Source organism: Quercus lobata, chromosome 2, assembly GCF_001633185.2.
Source record: "Quercus lobata isolate SW786 chromosome 2, ValleyOak3.0 Primary Assembly, whole genome shotgun sequence".
Classification (NCBI taxonomy): Eukaryota; Viridiplantae; Streptophyta; class Magnoliopsida; order Fagales; family Fagaceae; genus Quercus; species Quercus lobata.
In genome coordinates, this window is record NC_044905.1 from 76,939,979 (window position 1) to 76,959,226 (window position 19,248).

General features: G+C 37.1%; 1 protein-coding gene and 1 long non-coding RNA gene across 2 annotated transcripts; both read right to left on the minus strand.

Moving 5' to 3' along the window:
* Positions 1 to 5,594: 5,594 nt before the first annotated feature.
* Positions 5,595 to 10,274, minus strand: LOC115976686 (UDP-glycosyltransferase 90A1-like). Its single transcript, XM_031098133.1, has one exon. It carries the CDS (start codon positions 7,116 to 7,118, stop codon positions 5,712 to 5,714), a length of 1,407 nt encoding a protein of 468 aa, XP_030953993.1. The 5' UTR covers positions 7,119 to 10,274; the 3' UTR covers positions 5,595 to 5,711.
* Positions 10,275 to 10,631: 357 nt separating this feature from the next.
* On the minus strand, positions 10,632 to 12,333 carry LOC115976687. Its single transcript, XR_004088355.1, has 2 exons — positions 11,970 to 12,333; positions 10,632 to 11,154 (listed from the first exon to the last, which is right to left on the minus strand). It is a non-coding gene; the product is annotated as an uncharacterized LOC115976687 (long non-coding RNA).
* Between the last annotated feature and the right edge of the window lie 6,915 nt (positions 12,334 to 19,248).

Genomic DNA, 19,248 nt, shown 5'->3' on the forward strand with positions numbered 1-19,248 from the left:
GATCAGAAGTTAGGAGATTGGAACATACCTAAAGTTCCCACAACCTAGGTCTATAAGTCTTCGTCATGGTCCTTGAAAAAGTCTTTCAGAACGGACTACCATGTTAGGACTATAGAACAAGTCTACAGCATTAACAAGGAATATGAAACCTGTTATTTGTTGTCCCCTGCAGCCGTGAAAGCTCACAGGGAATCTGGTCACAAATACCTCCACATAGGACTTGTCCAAGTCGGAGTTAAACCATTGATCAGAGAAGGTTTGAACAACTCGGTCCTTATGGCCCTCAGAGATACCCGTCTCATCAGATTTAGAGACAGTCTCCTAGGAACCATAGAATCCAGTTTGAGTAACAGTCCAATTCATTTCGATTGTTTTCCAAACCTCACAGTTGCACTTGACGACCCTCACATCTTGAAGGTCCTCACCCTCAACATCAGAACCCATGGAATCTTTGTATTACATGGCACCAAACAACTTGCTCTTATATACCGAGTGTATTATAAGTGCATGAGGACGAACATGTCCATCCAAGCTTTCGATAAGAGAAAACCAGGTGAAACTACTCTTATCCAAACTTCAGATGTTAGATCTACCGTTCAGGTACCAAGAACCCTGAAATGGTCTGAGATAACATTCCCAGCACAGTGGTCTCTAGAGAATGAAAATTTTCCTCTACAGATCCAGAATCCTGTTAGGAACCCAGATCCAGATTATGTCCAGCAGTTAGCCGATGGAACGGTTAGACTAAGCTTCGACCAATCTAGATTTAGGTCACCCTTTGAGTATGATGAACCCTTGCCCAGATCCTCATTAGATCTGCACCAGGAAACATACCAGGAACCAAGGTCTAGATCCATAGATCTACGCCCCCCTTTTAGGCAGCCAACTATCCTCTTGAACGATAGACCTGCATCCCATAGTAGTTCGTCTAGAACACGAGCTCCTACTTCTAGAAGAGACTTAGGCCCGCAGTTCCAAGGTGTCAAAGACCACTCTCAGGTTAGTACCCCTTGTTACACAGCCAAGCAAGACTCAGTTGTTGACCAAGAAGAAGACAGCAACAGTCAGGACAGTCTCAAACCCCCTTCACCATCAGGATCTGATTTTAGAAATCCTATTCAGCAAGAATCTGAATATGACCATCAGCTCCTAGTGATAACCAAAGAGTTCGTTCCAGATATGGACATGCTCGAAAAGGAATTTAATTTTGAAGAAAACAGAGTTAAAAGAGAAGCCTATAGAGCCAACCATACCAAGGAACAAAAGCTCGAAGTTTTGAAGAAATGGAAGTTATTCATGAAAGTGGTAAAAACAGATTATCCTTTCTTTGAATACTTTGAGAAACATTTCAGTTGGCATAAAAAGAACTGTGTCAAAACCAAACTTCCAACAAAACCCAATCCACCAACAAAGGTTAGACATTCATCACAGAAAGTAGAGAAACCAGTCTCTCCTTCTCCAAAGTAAATGTCTTAGAAGCCCACATATCTTCTAGTAGTTCTAATGAACCCTCCTCAGATGAAAAGGAGAAAGAACCACTAGACGACCAACTTGGTGATTCACCCCCACCTCCTCCAAGGATATGGAAATCCAAATATAGAGGAAACCCAGCCTTTAAGGATTTTAAAAGGGAAAAGATTGTTTCCAGAGAATATAGACGTCAAAAGCTAGAAGCAAGAGGCATCTATAGAAAAGGAAATACCTTAAAATGGGGATTTGCCTGGACTACACTTGCCTGAAACAGGGAGTATATGGACGCCTACTGTATCTTGTTACCAAACTTACGGCCACTCGGACACCTTTCTGTGAATCTTGCTACCGCTTACACTATTTCGCTTTGTTGAGTGTACTTTCCCTATCCTCTCCGACCCTAACGCCTAACGCTCTCCTGGCTAACGGCTCAACGGGCATTACAGATTGATTCGGGCTTCCTGCTCAACTTGGGTACTCTAGACTCACCGGGTAGCAAACGATCACAAAACTGGAATTACTCCTAGACTTACTGGGTAACATTCTGACACAGTACCTAGCATAGTACACATCTGCACCAAATTGTGGGGAAAGAAACAAAGAATGGAAAAATAAGATAACTGGGAAGCAAAGGATTAGCTTAAACAAATAATCACAAGATAATAAACAGTTTGAATGAACGGGAGGCTCAGCCTACCACAAAAAGAAAGAACAGTATAAACTGGCTAAGATGAAGTAGTAGATGAAAAATGCAACATATGGGAGTGGTAGTGCTATCAGAAAATAGATGTAAAACAAAATAATGTTTGTTAGAGATAACATACTTTCAAAGTAATGAATAACTACAAGATACGCTCTCCTGGCTAACGGCTCAACGGGCATTACAGATTGATTCGGGCTTCCTGCTCAACTTGGGTACTCTAGACTCACCGGGTAGCAAACGATCACAAAACTGGAATTACTCCTAGACTTACTGGGTAACATTCTGACACAGTACCTAGCATAGTACACATCTGCAACAAATTGTGGGGAAAGAAACAAAGAATGGAAAAAGAAGATAACTGGGAAGCAAAGGATTAGCTTAAACAAATAATCACAAGATAATAAACAGTTTGAATGAACGGGAGGCTCAGCCTACCACAAAAAGAAAGAACAGTATAAACTGGCTAAGATGAAGTAGTAGATGAAAAATGCAACATATGGGAGTGGTAGTGCTATCAGAAAATAGATGTAAAACAAAATAATGTTTGTTAGAGATAACATACTTTCAAAGTAATGAATAACCACAAGATAATGGATAACTATGGCGGTTGTACCGGCCAACTTGATTTAAAATCAAAATTTACAGTAACTTACAAACACTTACGATCGAGCACAAATGGCTCTGATACCAAATGGGGGTAAGCTACAAAGAAGAGGTGCCGTTCAGAGGGCACTGGGGGCGGAAGCATACATAGATTACAAGTGTAGTTCTGGTACAGGTGTAAACTAGGGGAAGGGAGAAGAAGAAGAGAGTCATTCTGAATACAAGTGAAAGACCTCTTGAGGTGTTTTACAAATTTTAAGCCTAAGGTAGGACTTGAAATTTTAGCCTGCTGAAGACTGAGGAGAATAGTCCCATTTATAGCTGGAGGGAGCCTTGGATCAGGTCAGGAGACTGCAGAAATTACGGGAGGTGAAATGCTTTTACCTTCAGGTGAATATCTTTTCAGCCGAAAGCAATAGTGATTTCCGTGATTCTGCTGAGGTACTGTTGAGTGAACAGTAACTGGTCACTGTTTATGAACAGTATCTTGTCCCCTTGCTTTTCTGGAATAGTAACCCTGCATAGTGTTCTGGACTGTGCAGTGAATAGTGCTCTGTCGGTCAGCCTTGCAGTGCGGGTACTGTTCTAAATAGTATCCGGAATTGCAAAGGTGGTTCTTGAGCTGTTCTGGTCTTCAGAAGCTGTTCTGGAGCAACTGGGAGCAATTTCTGGAGATACTTTCAATCTGTATCATAACCAGAGGGATATCCTTCATATGGATCAAAGGCAGGAGGATCATCATCATAGTTGTGCTCGTGGTACCTGTCGAACAGATTACAAAGCCCGCAATAGAGGAGAGGTTCATAGTCTGCTTTCTGGGCTGTGTACTGAGGAGGGTCAAGGCAGATAATTCCTTCTGTGTTGAAAGCTTCTGAATATGGCTTGGTGGTGAATACTGTAATTCTGCCAGTATTTCCTACAAAATGGTAGTTTTCCCAAAGTTCTCCAGTGACATTTCGTAGTTCATTGCTGAAGTAGTTTTTCCAACATTCTACGAGGGCCAGAGGATTGGCATAGGAAAGGTATATATATATATATATATATATATATATACTCAACCTAAACATGTTTTTCCCCATTACGTAAATGCACAAAAATATATTGAAGTGGACCAAAGTGTCTAAGTGAACTGAATTGAACCAAATGGAACAAAGTGGACCGAATGGACAGAACCGAATGGAGTGAATAGAAACAAGGTGGACCAAATAGACGAAATAAGACCAAAGTGGACCAAATAAGACCGAAGTGGACCAAATAGGAGCAAAGTGGACCAAATAAGAACAGACAAAATGGACTGAAAGGGACTGAATAGGACCAATGTGAACTAAATAGGACCAAAGTAGACTAAATGGACCGAACAGAACCAATATGGACAGAATAGAACTTACGGAGATAAAATAGACCGATTAGGACCAAATTGGACCAAATGGCCTGAATAGGACTAAAGTCGACCAAAATGGATAGCATGGACATAAAAGGACCAAATAGAACCAAAGTGAACTGAATGGACCGAATAGGACCAAAGTTGACCAAATATGACCAAAGTAGACAGAATGGATGAAATAAACCAATCTGGACCAAATGGAACTAAAGTGGACAGAATAGACCAATGTGGACGGAAGAGCTAATGTGGACTAAAGTGAACTAAATAAGACTGAATGGACCGAAGTGGACCAAATATAACTGTAGGGGACAGAATGGATTAAATAGGACGAAATTGGACCGAAGAGGATAGAATGGACCGAATAGGATCAATGTGGACTGAATCAGACTTTTGAATATTTATCATTTTTATTTCATTTTTAGGGTTCATATTTCTAATTTCTAATGTCTAATGTCTATTTTCTTTTTCTTTTTTAACTCAAAACTAAAGAGTTTAGCCCAAATATAATAATTCATGCTTTCCAACCCAAAATTAAGAAAAATAAATAATTTTTTGTTAAACTTGAAATAACAATCTATAAAAAGAATCAATTTATGGCCCAATTAGTCTAAAATGGACCTAAGGGGACCGAAATTAATTGGGTGGACCGAAGTAGACCTAATTGGAGTGAATGTGACCGAAGTTGACCTAATTGGACCAAATAGAAACAGTTTAATTTTTAGGGAGAACAAATTATCTTCAACAAATTTTAGAGAAAAATTATACATTATATTATAATACAAAATAATTATTTATTTCCACACATCGCGTGAGTTTGTGACTAATTGCCCTAAAATCAAAAAATCAATTCCCATTGAAAATCCCCTACACCTAAGTACCACCGCCGCCAACCCTGAAGAGGAAGCACCATGCCCCCACACACCAAAACTCACTCGCCAGGTTAGCCCTTGACATGGACTTTATAATAAAGTATAACTGTATGAGGGGTGCTAATTGTGACTTGATTTTTTTTTTTTTTCATAATAATTTGATAGTTACAATGGGGGAGAGACTCTCTTCTAGACCAGATATGTGATAAATAACTTGCAGCCTCAAGTACAAACAAAGATAGAACAAGAAGACCAGAAATGACAAGTCGTTGTTCTACTCAGAGCATTGATGAATACCGTGAAACCTTAAACAAATTACTTGTCGTGTCTGTCCTGAGCTATATTGGTCTGCTGTGCTATGAGTCATTTCTGTTATGGAATCCAAAACAAAATAAATTTGTGTAGTTCAACAGTTAAGTTGTTATATATATGTTAATATCAGTTAGAGTTGGTTAATTTTTTGTTTTGCAACAGATATAGTTAGACATTGATTATTTAGTGATTGCAAATAACATGCCAGAGTAAAAATCGTTATGCAATTCACAAAACACAAAAGAGACCGATTTTATTAGCTAATGAGACAAACAAACAAAAAAAAAGACCTTCATATGTTTACGTTATATGCAAACATAAAATTTTCCTTACAAAGGAAATTAGAACCAGTTACATTACATATATCTGATCATGTCGTCTTACCACATGTCTCGTCAATGAGCAAGTCCAATGTGCACTTAGATGATCCACCCTCCTCCATAGCTTTCTTGGCTTTCTCTGTCACCTCCATGCACTTCTTCCTCACCTCCTTACCTTTCTCTCCTTCCATCAACTCCTTCACCATTTTCTCTAAACCCTCCCACTTCACAAACCCTCTCACTGACCCATCCCACGTCTCAACCCTCAGTCCCACCTTTATCTCCTCCACAACCATTCTTGCATTCAATGGTTGCTCTGCCATCATAGGCCATGCAAGGATTGGAACCCCAGCACATATACTCTCCAACGCAGAATTCCATCCACAGTGACTAAGAAAACCTTGCACACTCTCATGCATCAAAATCTCCCTTTGGTCAACCCATTCTCTCACAACAATTCCTCTATCTTTCACTCTCTCCTCAAATCCATCTGAAATCTCTGACTCACTCTTTCTTATCACCCACAAGAAATTCACTTTGGATTCTTCTAATCCAATAGCTATTTCTTTGAGTTGTGCAAGCGAAATCTCTACCTGAGACCCAAAGGCTATATACAGAACTGAGTTCCCTTGGTCAAACTTCTTGTCCAGCCACTGAACCCATTTGGGCTTATTATTGTAGGGTTCATTTCTAGCCTTTGGTGGCTCAGCTAGGCAAAGAGGTCCCACAGACCAGGGCTTGGGTTGACACTCACGATTCCAATAATCAGCAAACACAGACTCAAGCTCATAGAAGCTGTTGAATATAATGCCATAGCTATTCGTTTCTGCTACGATCACATTCATGATGAACTCATATATCAGACCCTTTGGTTCGGACTCAGTAAGTGGGGGCACAAAGTCATTTCTAGTGACTTTAATCCATGGGAAACGAGTGACTGTTATTAACTCGTCGTCTGACTCGGGTCCAAAGAGAAGCCTATCCTGATCCACAGCTCTGATCACGGACGTAGAGTAATAGTTCATACCACAGAATACAAACCTTGGGATGTCGAACTTGGAAGCAGACTCCAAGGTCCACCAAATGAACCCATCAGAGACAATGAAGCTGACACGTGGAAGATTTTGGATTGCTCGTTCGAAGTCGGGCTGCATGAGCTTTGTGGCGTTTCCAAACGCATGGAACATGGACATAGAGGGCAGTTTGTCTGTGCTCTCAATGCCAACAGGTATATCAGGCACATTGTGCGAGAATGGTAGGTCAAGAATGGTGACTGTGGTGTCATTGAGGGACTCAAAGATGAAGGGACGGTTGGCTGGGGTGGTGAAGATGGTGACAATGAGGCGGCGATGGAGGAGTAAGCGTGCAAGGAGGAGGATTGGGATGGTGTGGCCTTTTGACATAAAGGGAAAGAGAACCACATGGTGTGGTTGTGAATCACCAGTGATAGAAGCCATTTAATTAAAGTCCTTAGCTTCTTCTTGTTTCTACACACAATTCTCGCTTTCTACAGAGCTTAGGAGTTGGCTAAATAAGTTTGATTTATTAGGATTGAGATCCCGTGCAATACCTAGGGTATTGCACGGCGTGCAATAGTTTCAATCCCAACCGTTTATTTAATCCAACGCATAAACAATTGACAGCTGATAAGGACAGCTCATCAATCCGCGTGACACCCACCTTCCGTTTCCTTGCTCTTTTCTCTTTGCCTTTCAGCTACCAAAAAAACCAAAAAACTCTCTCCTTCTTCAAATCTTTCTCTACCCAAAATTCAAAAACTCTCTCACGCTTGCTGAATCTGCATGGCCACAGCTAGCAGCCACCGAGTCCCACACCTCCACCACCGGCGGTAGTTCCGGTACGTTCTTGTCTCTCTCCTTCGGCCGCTAAAGGTGCTATCGCCGGTGCCACCACCACTGGTGGTCGCCGGGTCCTCCTCCCTTTCTCCTTATTGTCTTTTCTCTTTTATTTTTCTTTTTGTTTCTCTTTTTATTTGCCTTTTAGAAGTGACTGAATAGTTTTGTTTAGTGACTGGGTCTCCTTTTTGAGTATAAAGCTTGATGATCTGCTTAAGTTTGAAAAATTGGGGCTTTTAGGTGTAGCCGATGTATTTTGATTAAGTGCCTGCGTGTAGTTGTTGTCTGGTGTTGCCTTTGACATTAGTCCAGAAACTTTGTTGCTTGGTCATGAACTCATGATGTATGCTAAAAATCATTATGAAATTTCTCCTTTTTTTTTCCTAATTTTTTTTAGGTATCTGTTCCTTTTCTAAATTTGGATTGACTATGCAGATGGGTAATTTGCTGGTGGATGATATATTTTGTTTCTTGTAGTTCATTTTAAAGATATAAACTATGGCTCTTGATAGGTAATGAGGTACAATGTTTGTGAGCTTAGAATAATGATTCTTGATTTGTTATGCACAACACAACTGGTTTTGTAAGCTATATTGCTACTCACACTCTTATTTTTGGGCATGAGCTAATTCTTGGTCAGAGTTTCTTTAACAGCTTATGTGACATGACTGTTGTTATGGCTGGATTGTTATGCTCTTACCATAGTGTTGTTGCATTGATCCTGAAAAGTATATTGACCTGCTATTTAGAAACCATTCAGGTTCATAGCTTGGACATTTGACAAATTATGCTTTATTTAGAACCCTGCTCGGTCCAGTTACATATTATCTCTGGTATTAGGAATCTACTTGAGGATATTTATATATACACACACACACACATTTTACCTCCTCTTTCTTTACTTACTACCTTGTGCCTTAAGACTCAAAACTATATTATTGCTGGACATTGGTTGTTATTGCACCTGACAGCCAAAATAATATTCCTTTCTTTTCTTCCCTTTTGCTAACAAAAGTTTTCTTAGAAACGTATTAATTAATATCTTCCAACATGTATATTTTGTGTGGAAAAGTGTTCTGTCTCAATTACATTTCTCTTTTTGGGTACATTTCACTAGAGCTGTTTGTAATTTATGATTATAGTTTATAGGGCACTTACATATGTAATAGTGTGAGTGATTTAGTGTAAGGTTTGGTTTATTATTATTATTATTTATTATTTGTTTTTGGGTGGGGTAGGGGGTGTTGTTTGTGTGTTTGGTTAAAAAATAAAAATCTTTATTGATTTATAATTGAAGTACATCATTTGCCAAAAAGGCAGAAAAAACACAAAGGCAGATTTTCAAGCCAAACAACATATGAACACATTCCATTGCTAGAGGAATGATCAAGTGCATAGACCCGCAAAATCTGAAATAATTCTTGATGAAAATGTCCATGTTGATTATGTAGCCTAAGTTCAAAGTGCTGATGCTGGGACAGTCCAACAAATAATGATATTGTTGCTAGCCTGCCTGAGAGTAAGAGAATGAACTATTTTGTAGGTGATATGCTTGTGTCTATCCCTTTTGTTGATGCCATTCTAATTAAGGTGTGCAATTTTGTTCCTTGCTTATAATCAGTCCTTTTATTTTAGATTGTTGTTTCTTTCTTTGCACTGCTTATAGTGGCCATTGGTGGAGTTGGGTTGTAAGTAGGGTTTCATGGAGCTCTATTGATAAATTGAATCACACTGATGATTTAGGTAACGTTATTGCAGAATGTGATTTCATTTGCTATTATAAGGAAAATTAATTCCAGTCTCATTTATATCTCCGATTCACATTCTTATGGAGCAGTTGATATTTCAATTATAGACTTGATAGTATCATGCTTTGGCTGCCAAATCTATACCAAACTTCTCTTTTCTCTTCTTTTTATTGCATTTTAATTTGAGGCACAAATTAGATATGTCACACAATAAAATGGGAGGGCAGTTAGTAGCAAACTCTATATAATAAATCTTCACGAAATTTCTCTTCACAATAAAATGGGATTAATTTTATTTATTGTAAGCTGTTTTTTAGTTTTTATTACCTTTTACAATTCCTTGGTGTCACTATTGGTGTCATTACTTGTTAGTTTACTTAAATTTTTGGCCTAGATATCTTAATTTTTTCTTAACTTTTTTTTTTCCTGTAGATACTGTTCAATGGATGACATTCGATGCTTGGGAGGGCAGTTGTTGTGAATGCTAATCCTGATATGATTTGGAAGCATGAAAGGCCATTGGTTTAAAGCTACATGTATCTCTATTGGATCTAGTCGACTTTTGTTCTTTGCTTGGAGAGGTGTGTGTGCAAAAGAAGACTCAAAAAAATTTTGGAAACCAACTATGGCATATCAACTATTGTTGAAATGAAGATACGAGTCCAAAGCACAAAACACAGAAGAAGACTGTGTGAGACTGAAGAAGAAACGAGGTCATTTTGTGTAAATGAGGACCTGATGACATTTAGTGACACAACAGCGTTTTGCAATATCTTTAGTAATTGTTTTAGTGAAACACTTAGATAGATTAGTTCTAATTTTTGTTATGAATTAACTCCACATGTTAGATTGTAATTAATGGTTAGATTAAAACAGTTTTCCTGCTTAATCAAGGAAGTATGTTAGTTTTGCTTATTTCTTTTCCAGATTTTGTATGTAAGGGATTAGATATTTTCTATCTATTCTCAGTTGCTTGTAATCACTTTTACTCATCAATGAGGAAACTAAGTTCTATTTAGTTTTTTTTTTTTTTTTTAAGCTTTGAGTTTTTACAACTCCTGAATAAGCAGTGTTAAAGCAAATTCAATTTGTAAAACAGGCTCTCTCTCTCTCTTTGGGCTGCAATTAATAAAATTAGAGAGGTGTTGTGGTTTGATTCTTTGATATTTGTGAGTTGCAACATTCGTATTTGTGAGATTTCTTTGGTAGTGCGTAGCTTGTGTTTGGTGAGAATTTGCTTTGTAGATCTCTTTCATATATGTGGCTGAAACCTGGCATGAGATACCATAGAAGATGTGGTGCTTAACCATGACAGACGCCACTAATCATGTAAAAAATACTAGCTTTCAAGTGAAGAGTAAAGTCAAGATTGTGTGGACATTAATATAATGTGTGTTTTTATGTCATTCTCAATTTTAGTATTTGCTACAAGCAAATTCATACACAAAGAACAACTCCATTTAGAAGGATAAAAATTTTGAAATACATTTAAAGGCCTAAAAGCTAGTAACAGAACTCCTTCACTACTTGCTATTCGTAAAACAGAGTTGTATACATTACATATATTCATCAAAATAAAGCCATCAACTGATTCTTGCATTTCCCAAAACCAAAATTGCATTTGGAATTAGCCAATTGAAAAAAAGTTATTAACTACAGTGGTATTCCATCGGGATGGTTTGTGTTGAACTACACAAAGACCTCCCTGACTGTCGTTCCAAGGGGTCAAAAATCTAATCCCTCCTTGATGGCATGGCAAACTTGAGAGATTTCTTGTACTCTGTTCCTTGCCTCAATTCCCATCTCTTCTGTAAGCGGTAAGTTAATGGAATCAGCCCATTTGGAGAGTAGCCAGGAACATTTATCAACTTGATGAATCTCCTTGAAAACTGCACATCTTGCATATAAAATAGCTTAGTATTAAGCTTCAAAGTTTCTAACAGTTATTCACTAATTTTCACAAACAATTTCTGTGTATTTCCAAAAAAAAAAATTAAAATTAAACAAAATAAGGAACTACTGCCAATCCCGAACCACAATACAAAAGGGATTATATTAAACCCAAATTAGGTAATGGGTGAATCTTAGAAAACCAAACAAAATTGTTAAATTCATATGTTTCTAAGCTTCCCTACGTTGTTTTCTATAATCTTAAACTCAAACCAAATTGTTCAATTCCACTGAAGTTGATTTTTTGTAAAGAAATCAAGCAAAAAAATCCCAATGAAGCTTCTTTGAGCTGGTGACCTTTGGCTAAGAAATCAAGGACGGGAAAAATGATCATAATACCAGATCTATAATCACATTTTTTTTGGGTGGGCAACTGAAATCTAGATGAATTTATATACTAAAAAGACAATCTCAAGAAACAAGATACTTTTTTTCCCCCTTAAAAATCATGAAACGAAACAAAAACATAGCACAAGGAACCGATAAACCCAACAACCAAACATCGGCATCAAAGGACACAACCTCACAAAATCTCCATCAGCCAGTCCTTGGCCATTGACACACACACTCTACTGGTACTGGGCTTCATACCCATTATAAAAATATCAAAAACATTCAACAATAAATTAATCAGATTTATAAATAAAAAAATGCAATAAAAGAAATAGATAATCTTCAGTGCAATAAATGAAACAAAGGGATGGTCTTTGCAAAGAAATCACATAAAGAAAAAAAAATTCAAAAATTTGATTACCAGATCTAATCACATTTGGGTGGGTAGCTGAAACACTGTTGGTTCACATTCATTCTCTGGTGGAGAGGTAACCGGAGCATCACTAGTGGCTTTTTTTGAGGCATGAGAGAGAGAGATTCTGAGGCATGTTCGGCTGGAACTGGAAGAGAGAGAGTCAGAGAGAGTTTCTGAAATTTTTAAATGGGAATAGGGGTAAGCGTGAAGAAGAGAGAGAGAGGAGAAATTGAAAGAGAAGAGAAAAATGAGAGCTCACACGGATCGCTGACGTGTCTAAATGAGCTGTCCAATTTTTGAGCATTAGATCAATTGAATGGCTAGGATTAAAGTAATTGTACACCGTGCAATACCCTAGGTATTGCACGGGATCTCAATCCGATTTATTAATGGTATGTTACAGATCCGATAAATGACTCTGCCCTCTGCCCTCTAGCCCTCTGCGTTTTTTTAATTATGAACTCTGGTGTGTTCACTGTTGTGTTTATGAGTTGTGGCTTTTTATGAACTAGTGTGTTGTGTCTCTCAACTACAGTGTAATTTTGTGGCTTTTTGTGTGGACCGGTTTCGGTAGGGTCCGTTTGGTCATAGTTTCTAAAAGTTGTTGTTTAAAAAGATGTGAAAATTGTGATTTAAAAAATGTTGTTGAAAAATATATTTTTAGTGTGAATAAAATAAAAAAATGTGTTTGGTATAATGGTTTAAACAACATTTTTCAGTGTTGAAAAAATATAAAATATGTGTTTAGTATGAGTGTTTTGAATGATAAAAAAAGCTGACTAAAGTACAAAATAAATATATTTTAAATTAGGAGAGAGAACATGGTGGGCCCATAAATCAGGAGAGAGCCAAAACATTTCAAAAAAAACTGACGAAGTATGAAAAAGCTGATCGAAGCACTAGTGTTTGTTGTTTGAGATAATTACGGAATTGCCACTAAGCATTAGTGTTTATTGTTTAAAAACTATCCTGAGCTGATTTCAAAAATTGGTTTTATAACATTGGTTTTTGAATAATGTTTTCCAAATAACATGGACAGAACTTGTACAACAAACATATTTTTTTGTTAGACACTAATGTTCAGTGTTTAAACATAATGACCAAACGGCGCCGTTTGTAATTTTTTTTTTTTTTTTTTTTTTTTTTTATAATCTGGGGTTTTATCTACAGGATTGCGTTAACGGGTAGGGGTGTCCAACCAGACCCGGTACCCGACCCACCCGGCCAACCCGGCCGATCCGGACCGAGAACCGTCCGACCCGACGCCGGTGACGGTCGGCGGCGGATCCCAGATCCCAAAATCCGAGCTCGGCGGGTCGGTTGACGGGTTAAAGCATGGAAAACCGATTTCAACCGACCCGACCGGAAAATACACCGGAAAAGTTTTCTCCGTCGATGAAGTAGTTCGCCGGTATGGTTTTTCCCGATCTCGTCGAGATCTCGCCGGATCTCTTCGAGATCTGGCCTGATCTCGTTGAGATCTGCCAAGATCTCTTCGAAATCGGCCTAAGCTCGTTGAGATCAGCCAAGCTCTCTTCGAAATCCGGTCAGATCCAGCAAAAATAAGCAGATTTTGGCAAAAATCCGGCGCGATTCTCACAATCCGAACCCGACCGGAAACCGACCGAAAAACCTTGACGTCCGACTACCCGAACCGTTGCCGTCGGCGGATCGGCGGCGGGTCCATATTTAGAAGACCCGAGGTGATCGGATCGGTTCCGGATTGGGCACAAACCCGATCCGGACCGACCCGTGGACAGCCCTATTAACGGGCACACTGTAAGGTGGGTTACAGCAATATGTTTGTATCTTTTCTGACAAAAGTTTTTGTCCTTATTGACCTTTATGTCAAATTTTTAACTTTTTAAGTATTATACGGTGTTCTTTTTACTTTTTCTGACAGATTTTTTTTTTTTTTGTCTTTTTCACCTTAACAAGCACCGACAAATCCCTTATCTATAAAGAAATAAATGGGAACACTAGGACAGTAGAACGTGACTAGTTTTGTTAACTCAAATATTCTTAGTCACTTTTCCTATTTTATTTTATGTTCCACCAATAAAAATTTATCATATATTTACCTAATTAATTATTATCATTAATTAATAAATTTATTATATGTTTACCTAATTAATTAATTATTATCATTAATTAATAATGGTAGTATTAATAAGTCAATAATGGTAGTAATTAATAAATTAGGTGAACATGTGACAAGTTTTTATTGATGGAGCTTAGAGTAGAGCTAGAAAAGTGGGACAGAAGGACTTCTAGTTTTGTAAGTACTGTCAACTGTTATTGTGAATTTATGAGACTAGTGTTTGGTAAGTCACAAATGACTTTTTTATGAGACCAATTGACCAAAGTATTTAGTCTGATTGTTTTGGTGTTATTAAAAATTGTCATTGTCACTTTGTGTGATGTGGCTAATATTAGTAATATATATAAATTTGTGAACTTTGTCTTTGTCCCTTTGCGTGATATGACTAATATTAGTAACATATATAAACTCGTGCTTGTTTATTTGTGATTATTTTGGTTTTAGATTTTTTTTTTTTAAAAGTCGCTTTTTTTGAGTTGGTGTATAGAACTACCAAATATGAAAATAATGAAACTTTTTTTTTTTTTTAATTTGTAGATCATAAAAAAAAAAAAAAAAAAAAAAATTGTTTTAAGCTTTGCCCCCAAGTTCGAATCCTGGTTCCGTCCCTAGCTTTAAGTACCTCATAACTAAATATTTAAATTATCTTCCTATGTGAATGGTGATATATCAGTTTGTAAGTTTGATTTAAATTATCTTCTTATGTGAATGGTGATATATCAGTTTGTAAGTTTGATGTAGTAAAATTTTTAATACTTGTAATACTACTCTTTGTCTACTCACTTTGATTGTTAATCTTATTTAGTATTTGTATTAGTGTGTTTGTTTCAAATCAATGGTCTTCTGTAATTTAGCACAGAAGACTATTCATTGTATATTCACTCCGATTCTTAATCTTATTTAGTATTTGTATTAAAGTATTTATTTAAAATCAATGATCTGTCATATATGGTAGCATAGAAGAGGTGATTGTAAGGTGGTGGGCTGTACTAGTGGTGTTGGACTGCTTCCTACGGCACTAAGCCCAAGTTTTCTGGATAAGGAAGTTGGGACCGATCCAGCTGTAACTTAAGTTGGTCAGGCTTGTGCACAAACTAGGTCAGGTCTGCCAGGAACGTACTTACAACAGGTAAAACTGTTTCAGGTAAGTTGTGACAGATAGACATAATAATGATAAAATAAACAAATATCTGGCCACTTAGTAGGAAATAACCAAACAACCCTTGAACACAATTACAGCAGCAATATTAATCATTTTTACAGAATGGAAAGAACAAAACAGAAGTTAATAAGTATTAATATGTATGGGTTAATCAAAATGTTAGGAAAATCAACTAAAGTCTGGTCCGCAGGAGCAAAGCCAGAGAGGAAAGAACATTCCTTCTCAATGCAATTAATCTTTCAGGAAAGGTCCTGTTGTGGAAATTAACTGCCTCGAGGGAAACGGACCTGAGTGGTCTTTTGCATAAAGACTCCTTGAGGTTTTCATAGAGAGCAGGATTTCATGAGGGAGAGAGGGAATCAATCTACCGGTACATGCCTGCCGTTCTAATTCTCACTTTGTCTTTCTTTCTGGTTGTTTTCTTTCTTTCTTTCCTACTCGTTTCTTTTTCTATTTCTCAGTTTCTCTTTTCAAGTTCCTATTTCTTAGTCAAAGTTCCCGTTGTTCCTCCGTTTTTCTACTCACAGCAAGACCCTTATTTTATAGTGCCTGTCATGACCGGATTTTACTGTTTTAGCCCTTAACTTCCTTTGTCTGGTTTGGATGTACTGGCCGACTATCACTGTTTCGTCTGTGTGCCACCCTCCCATCACCAGACAAGGAAGAGTATTTTGTTCGTTTGTCTGTCATGGCACCCTTTCCTACTACGGACTGGGTTCTTTCTCTCTCCCTATTCCTCATGGCATGCACGTAGTGATTCAAACTCAGCTTGCCTCTTTTGGGTAGTAAGTCATCCTAGCAGGACACCTCCCCAAAAGAGCCTAAGCCGGAACCTCCAAAATAGATTTTTCCCCTCTCCCCATCACCAAACCATGACCTCTGAATCTCTGACCCCCCGACCTCACCATGCTCTGTAGTGGCTGGATACAGGCTGGTGGTACTTGGGCCTTGCACGTGCCTTCCTTCCATATGTGTCCAAAATCTGCCTACTGCTAATTTGTCTGTCGTGGTCTGGAGGCTTGCCTGCATTACCTGCCATCCGTTTTCTTTGACCTTTTATGTGGGTTGCTTTTTGATTTTCAGCTCCTCTTAGGAGCTGGGCTTTATTTGATGATGGACCTTATATTTCTTTGGCCCACTTCTTGATTTCCCTTATTTCCTACCATATTGTTCTGTTATTCCTGCTGTAATGATTTAATCCTATTGCACTTCTTTAGGCCAGCCGTTTACTCTTTCTCCCGGTGGCTTGGTGTGGCCACTGGTTTTTCTTACTTATGAGCTCTTGTGTCCCTTTTGTCTTTCTCTTGGGCATCCTTGGCCTATTTGCTTTCTTTGAGCTTCCTTGGCCCTTTTGCTAATCCTGCATTCCTAAGGGTTTCTACTAACTTCATTGGGCTTCCACAGCCCAATAACCTTATTTTCATCCTTGGGGTTCATGGACCTGCCATAAACCCCTTACTTTCTTAGTTTGCATTACTTTGGGCCTGCGGTGGGCCTTTCTCACTTTTCTACATCATACACTGTCCATGTGATGCTATTTCTCTCTTTCTGAGCTTCTTCAAGCCTACTTGCCTCTTCAAGGCCCATTTGTTTATTTCTTGGGCCTGTGATTCATTATTCCTGCCGCTTGGGCCTAATGGATTTGCTGTCTGCTTACCAATTCTTTGCTGCCCTTATTATTGGGCTTTCCTTCTTTCTACGTGGATTCTCACAAATGGCCCTCAACAATGATTATCTAAAACTTAAAAAGTATTTTAAGTGGGAGAGACTAAAACCAAAATGAACGTGATTTTTTTTATTCAAAAGAAATCATTTGTATTATCATGAAATTAATAGATGGCATTGCTTTTGTTTTGCTCGGAGAAAAATATATTCTAAATAATAGATGTGTCGTGTTTCATGTTAACAGGATTGTGATTTGTGAGGGAGTGGAGGCGCATAAATGAGGAAAGAGAAAAAAATTATTTTAGGTACAAGGAAGGAGAAAAAAATATTTTAGATAAAAAAGACATTTTTGGTATTATGTGGGTTCGAACTAGTGCCCTGCTTCATTAAAGAGCAATGGAGATGTTGTTTCCTCTTTGTGTTTTTAACCCTTAAAAAAAATTAGAAATAACCATTTGGCTGTTTTCTATTTCATTCATAATTTGTGATGTAGAAATATTTTTTGTTTTCTGCTTTTTTTGAGTAACCAAACAAGTTTTTTTGTTCTTGAAAACATAAAACTATTTTTTAAAACAAAAAATTGAGGAAAAAAATTGTTACCAAACATGATCTTAGGCCTTTTCCTGTTCTGTAATTTTTTTCCTTTTAATATCCTGAGTTACCAAAAAAGAAAAAGCTATTCAGCAATGGCTTAAGGACTTAAGAAAGTTAAAATCCATGGTGAGTTGCAATAATGATAGGCTCTCCATTAAAAATTATTATGTATTCCTAAAATATAATCACCACAATAAAAACAGGTTATCTAGTAGGAAAGTATATATTTTCCCTTCATTTTTTGAGCTTATGTTATATTTTTTAAATGATCTTCCAGTTCTGAGGAGGATTCACAAAATTATTTCGTTTCCATTGAGAAGTGAATGGAGTTTTTCTTTATTTCAACCGAAGATTAGATGATTGTTTTTATTAATATGGAGTACCACATTGCATGTATTATCTTCGGATACCTATCACAAATTAACTACCACTTTGTGTTAGCAAATTCATGAATTAAAGAACATTATTATTTGGCTTTAGAAAGCTATTATTATTAATTCTAAAATAAAAGTAAAATAATATTTATGAATCTAAAAGTAAAAAGTTTTGTCAAACATTTTTTTTTTCCAATTAATTATAACGATTGTTAATATTTAAACAATTTAATAATATTAAAACAAAATAACATTTAACTTATCTTACATCGTGTTTAACTGTTTAAGTAAGAACTGGGCCTGAAATTGAAAGTTTGTGCACCAACCATTTGTCTATTGCGTGCAAAATGCAGTAGTATGACTCGGCACATCATAGACATCATTTATTTTTTACACAAAATCATAGGCATTATTAAGCATTATAAATTCATTACATGCAGGTCACAGATTTATATAACAATCTAGCTTGGAATATCAAAGTTTCAAGTATGAATCCAAGTAAAAGATTTATATTATATTAGTGTTCCTGAACATTCTAATATTCTAATGTTTCTTTAAGAATTATTTGTTTGTTTATGAATGCTTAAAGTTCGCATTTAACAACTACTGTGCTGCAGACCCGTATGATATAAAATAGTTCAATTTCAATTTTCAATCGTCCATATATATGCAAAAGCTTTAATTTTTGGTCACATAATTAATATAAAAGTTACCAAAAATTATATCTTTTGATAACTGCTATGTAAATAAGCTATTGCAAAACTATGTATAGTCAATGATATCCATTACAGTATGCCATAATAATCATGTCCAATCCACAGCAATGTGAACATGGATTATCTGTTTTGATCAACGTGGTCTGCCAAACATTAATTCTAGAAAAGGTTGGGATCTGGGTTGATCTAGCAGCCTACCACATATTTAACTAAACAACCTCAAGAGAGGCTCCTTGTTTAAAGTGTTTACTTTTTTTATTACCTATTTCCTCATAGCCAAACTTTAAATTTTAAATATGGAGAGGAATGGGGTTGTGATTGATCTTGATTCTAGAGTTCCAGTAGTGAGGTGAACTTTTCGAGAGAGCCTCCGGAAGCATAATGGAGTGGTTGGGAGGACTTATCTAAATCAGATTTTAAGTTGGAGGTGGAAATTGCACTCATTTTCTAAATGATTCAGGATCTGAAGAGTTGCTTTGAAAGACCCCTTATTTACTAACCATTGCAATTTTATATGAGAGCAACAATTGCAGATTATCTGGAGAAATTGCCCTGCATTATTGTCCTACGTTCTGAAGAGCATTGCAATTTAAGGAGATGGAGCCAATCCAAAATCTGTGACTTATTATATGCCATGTGGAATTCCATAGACAAATAATTTGGAAAACCTTTC

Bases quoted from the DNA above. Each gene is read 5' to 3' on its own strand.
- LOC115976686 (XM_031098133.1), bottom strand. From the start codon at position 7,118: ATGGCTTCTATCACTGGTGATTCACAACCACACCATGTGGTTCTCTTT.